Below are 5,326 nucleotides of genomic sequence, written 5' to 3'. Positions count from 1 at the left end.
AATAAAAAATCAGCAAAATGTGATTAAAAAATAAGCTGAATGACTTTCTGAGTGAAACACCAATAGTTAAGTGACTTTCTGAAACACCAATAGTTAAAGTGACTTTCTGAATGAAACACCCATAGTTGAGTGACTTTCTGGTTAGAAAACAAAGTTGACTGACTTTCTGAGTGAAACACTCATAGTTGAGCTCAGATATATCATATTAGTTGTATAACTTCCCAAGGTGGATGTAGTATTTTGCCTATGGGTTCATCTGAACCCAAGATTTTCAACATGAAATATAAGATATATGTAAAAACATACTAAAATTTTAAAAAATATTAGATTTGAACCCATAATTTTAAAAATACAATAAGTTTAGTGCTAAAAATGTTAAAGGTTGAATCTATTAAATTTAAATATTGTATCTGCCTCCGAACTTCCTTAATCATAACAGTCATTACTTCATAGCAAATCTAAGCTCACCTTCTGTCAATAGCATACTTAAGCAACAAATCAAAGTATAACTGGATATCTCAGATTGGAGAATTTCCTACACATTGATGACATCTTGAGATACACTTCAATATTTTTGCGGGGAGCTTTCAATTTAGTTGTTCGCTTCAGTTCTACAAGTGAAGCAAAGGAAGATAACACTGCAAAGTCATCAACAAGACTCTAAATCGGAATAGTCCTTAAAATCATGTTATTAGAATACCCCAGGCTTCCTCCAGGAACATCATAGACAAGGTTTCTGTGTGATTTTTCAACCTCGGGATACAATGTCAAATAGGGAGAACACATATTTGGATGAGAAACTGATCAACATCCAGCAGTATTTCTTATGTGTCATTAAGGAACACAAATTATCTGCTAATTCGTGCCATTAGCATATATAACCAGATTTTCTTCAAATCTTGGCCTGCTTCACAAATTAAGTTAGTGTTTGGGAACTCTCAAAATCCAGATTTAGTGACACAACCTAAAGTAGCGTTGTTATCTTGCTCAGGAAATGTTGAAATTGTTACCTTTTTGGGGTCAACATTGCTCCAAGGGGTCTAAACTTAAATCTCTCGCAACCTCTCTTCCCCTCTCGGCCTCTCTCTCTCTCTCTTTACGTGCACACTCAAAACACATTATGCAGACTCACATATTGTACAATGTGTATGCGCATAAACAATAATATCTTACCACTATTATAGTACATACAATTTATTGCCACTGATCAATGTCAAAGTTTAGACGAAGGCTAGCAAATTGGATTGAACAAGACGTACATCAATTACAAACTAGATTATAAATAAAATAGAATAAGAATCAGTAAGATGCTAATCTTTGAGTACCAAACAGACTCTAATGTAGTCAATGATATAGTGAAACCAAAGAAGCAGTAAACAGACTGCCGTTTCATTGTATTTCAACCACTAATGCTTACTTTGATCAGCCCACCGACTTAATATGTACGACTAGCTTCATCAGAAAAAAAAAAAAAAAAAAAAAAGGACAACTAGTTACCCCTTACATGGGGATAGTACTTAGCATCTGACAAGCCAAAGGAAGACATTAATATGGGGGTCGTTTGGTATGCGAGATAAGATAAGCAAAGATATTCCATGGGATTATTTTATCTCATCTTCTGTATGGGAGAGTAATCTCATCATTTTAGTACAAATGATGGGATAAAATAATCCCTGAACTAATTAATATCCATTACCAAACGTGCGATAAAATAATCTCGCATCTTATCCCGGAATTATTGTTCTTGTTCCAGCAACCAAACGTGCCCGGTTAAAATGTTGGGACCTTTTCAAGTCCAATATCCAAGTAATTAACTCAATTTCGATAGCAAAAAGCATAGGGACCAACAAACAACTCAAATCCGCCCATTAAATAGATTTGGGTAGACAGATTTTCTAAATAGCAACAAAATATCAGGTACTGGCATTTCCTGTAATGCTTCCGGTTCATTTTAAAAGAAATTTGTTGAAGTATACAGTATATTTCGCATAAATGAGTTAAACACCAAAAACTAAGTTAGTCGGTATTACTAGATTTATTAAGGCCAAGTGGCCCTATTCACGCCGAACCCATCATAGGTCTGTTACAGAGTAAGGTGTTTTATTTTATCGTCCACAAATATATTCAAATTCTTGACTACATTTAGGCAAACCAACATGGAAGGTCTACACATCTTACCTGTACAACAACAGATGAGTTCAGAGTAGAATTTATGTCGATCGATCACGATTCTCTAACTAATCTCTTATCTGAATCTGCATTTATACATTGAAAATCTCTCAGATGTGCCTACCAAAGGTGATTTTTGGGGGTAGACTGACCAAATCATTTTTTCTCTTGATTTTGGTCCCATCAATGTACTGAGAAGTTGCCTTGTTAACTGCTCTCGCAGTTGGTTATTCAATGCCAAGCTTTTCTCCAAATTCGCTTTTATAGCTACAAGTTCTTTTCTTCTCATCTCAGCAGCAGCAATCTCAGAATTATTTGAATGGTTAAGGTTGCCTTGAAGTTCAGAAAATCTTGTTTTGAGCTGGAGCAAGGATCAGAGAAACCAAAGAAAATTCTGTTAAGAAAGCAAGTTATAAGTTTTAAAAGTGAAAATTGGAGAACTAAACAAAGACAAACTAAACATTCTCCAGAAGGTTTAGTCAAGTCAAGTTTTTCTGTTTTATTTATTTCATTTTGTGTGTTGCTCCGAGGACTTGTACCTTGAAATTTGACAGATCTGCTAGTCACTCCACTGTATTTACTAGGATAAAGAATCACAGAGCTTAGCAAAATAAGAGAAGAAAATACTATTTCAAAAGTAATTTCAAGAAAGTACTCCAAAAAGCTTGTATGCCCGACCAACCACCCAATCATATTGCTCGTGATTGCTGTATGCATTTCACTCGCTGCGTGATGATTGATTTACATGGCATCTTGGGCCGATGCATATCAAAGAATAACCTGAGAATTGTAGACGTTGTACCAGCAAGGTCTACGAGGAACTAATTATTTATGGCTACTCAGGAGTTAATTTTTTTGCCAAGCAGACATGACTAACTACTTCCTACAACGCGAACAGATGCAAACATGAACTTGACGTTTGAGTTTGCAAAGTCAATCACAACATAACTACAGCTTCACAGTTCAGTTGTCTCTTCATCGTCTATTTATTCATTAAAAAATGTGTGTCCATCAAAATGAAAAACAATATTCAGGAGAATATATGTGTATGCCTCACTCTTCCACGATGCACAACGAGAAAAAAAAAATATGTGTATGTCTACAGAACATTTAGGGAAACAAAGACTACCTGATTGACGTGACTCCTCAATTCTTCGACTTGTACTTGGCATTCAACTAGGAAATTTCCAACTTGATCCCTGAATTCCTCCATGTCTCCACTTTCTAAACTGTAATACATCTCTTTCTCTTTCTCTATTTCCTCCAACTCCTCCACCTCATCCTTCAAATCCCTAACCACAAAATCCATTATGTTTTGAGAAGACAAAATTCAACAGAATGTGGTTCTGAATTCAACAGGTAATCGAATATCTTTTTCTGATACAACTCCATATTCAAAACTAACAGGGATGTCTTTTAATGTCCTTTTTATTTTCTAAATTCATCTTAACAATTAGTACTACTTATTATTCAATAAAAATAAACTTATACACCTGGCACAAAAAACAAGAGAGAATAATCAAAATGTAGAGAGAGGTTGCAACAATTGTGAAACGATAATGATAAGTAGAAGAGAAGAGAGTAAATGCCTGTATATGTTGAGCTTGTTTTGATAATTGGGATTGTGGTGGTTGAGGCGGGAATTGAGAGAAGAGAGAATGAAGTAGTGAGAAGCTATTTTGCGATCAAGGTTGAGGCAACGGAGTTGGATGGATGTGATGTTGGAGAGTCTCGAAGCCAGGAGCTGAGACTTGATGTGCTGAAGCTCTTTCTCCGACTGAAGAAGAGAGAGACGCCCCTTTCTCGTCTCCTCCATTTCTTCAACTCTTTCACCGAATGCCGACGGAAGCGCCATACTCCTCCCGCGCACGTTCACCAATTCCTACTCCACTACTTATACGGCACCAAAATCCCTCCAAATTTGACAATGCCCCTTCTACCCTCCCCAGACCCCTAATTTCAACTGGGCACTTATTGTGACTGCAGATTTTAGTCGTCTTCTTTTCTTTTTTTGAACGTTTGAATCGACTTATTTTAAGTGTTTTTTTATTTTGCTTTTAAACTCTCTTTTTATTTTTGTTGTGTTTAGAAAAGATAAAAAGTATTTTTAAGTAATTAATACTAGCATATAAGCTAGTTTTAAAAAGTCAATCTAAACATTTTCTAAGAGATTATTGAGTTTTGGGCCCCTCTACTATAGCCCAAACCTAAGGTACATCCTTGTGTTAGCATAGTGAGCAAAAAACATCCTTGTACTATTCAAAAAGTGGCAAAATCCGTCGTTCTCTTAGAAGTAGGAGTGGGCGTTCGTTCTTCAGTTCGGTTTTATCAAATTTCGGTTTGACTATTTCAGTTTCAGTTTTTTGAAGGTGGACACCGAACACCGAATCAAACTAGTTCGGTTTCGGTTTTTTGAAGTTTGGTTCGGTTCGATTTCGGTTTTTCCAATTCGGTTTTTTTGATATGATATTAGAAGTGATTCCATTTACACTAATTCATATTCTCAAAAGCAACAAAATATAAAACTAACAAATTAAAATCAAAATCAAACAAACAGGATACACAAGAACAAAAAACCATAACCATAATATAGGATTACTAGGTGTTATATACATACAGTAAGAATAATTAAGAAAACACATAAAGGACATACATTAATCCTAAAGACACATCCTAGTCACCTTTCTTTGTTAAGGATATTTGATTTTCTCAATTGAAGTGGAAAATTAGGTATACAAAAGTAAAAGAGAGCTTATTACAATTGGGTTTTTTTGGGGCTTAAACTTAATGGATCTGGACTATTTTAATTTTTTTGGGTAATGTATAAATTTCGATTTAAATTTCGGTTCTTCGGTTCGGTTTCATCAAAGTTCGGTTCTGCTATTTCGGTTTCGGTTTTTTGAAGGTGAACACCAAACACCGAACCAAACTAGTTCGGTTCGGTTTCGGTTTCTTGAAATTCAGTTTGATTCGGTCCGGTTTTTCGGTTTTTAATATTTATGCCCAGCCCTAGTTAGAACCTGTCAAAAAACTCATGGTCCCAACAAAAGAACGTGCCAAGCACGTGGCTTTCCCCTTAAATTTTCCAAGTATCTCCTTCCCGCCCGATCGTCTTCCACCTTTCACCAAACTAATACTTCTAAAACTAGCAGTTTCT

General features: G+C 35.5%; 1 protein-coding gene across 1 annotated transcript; it reads right to left on the bottom strand.

The window, feature by feature from the left end:
- Positions 1–1,997: 1,997 nt before the first annotated feature.
- Positions 1,998–4,153, bottom strand: LOC132623989 (uncharacterized). Its single transcript, XM_060338803.1, has 3 exons — positions 3,759–4,153; positions 3,299–3,461; positions 1,998–2,530 (listed from the first exon to the last, which is right to left on the bottom strand). The coding sequence occupies exons 1-3, from the start codon at positions 4,022–4,024 to the stop codon at positions 2,246–2,248; spliced, it is 714 nt and encodes a 237-aa protein (XP_060194786.1). The 5' UTR covers positions 4,025–4,153; the 3' UTR covers positions 1,998–2,245.
- Positions 4,154–5,326: the final 1,173 nt, after the last annotated feature.

The sequence above is a fragment of the Lycium barbarum genome, chromosome 12, assembly GCF_019175385.1.
Source record: "Lycium barbarum isolate Lr01 chromosome 12, ASM1917538v2, whole genome shotgun sequence".
Lineage (NCBI taxonomy): Eukaryota > Viridiplantae > Streptophyta > Magnoliopsida > Solanales > Solanaceae > Lycium > Lycium barbarum.
The sequence above is the reverse complement of the archived record's forward strand: the minus strand, read 5'-3'. Positions and strand labels throughout refer to the sequence as shown.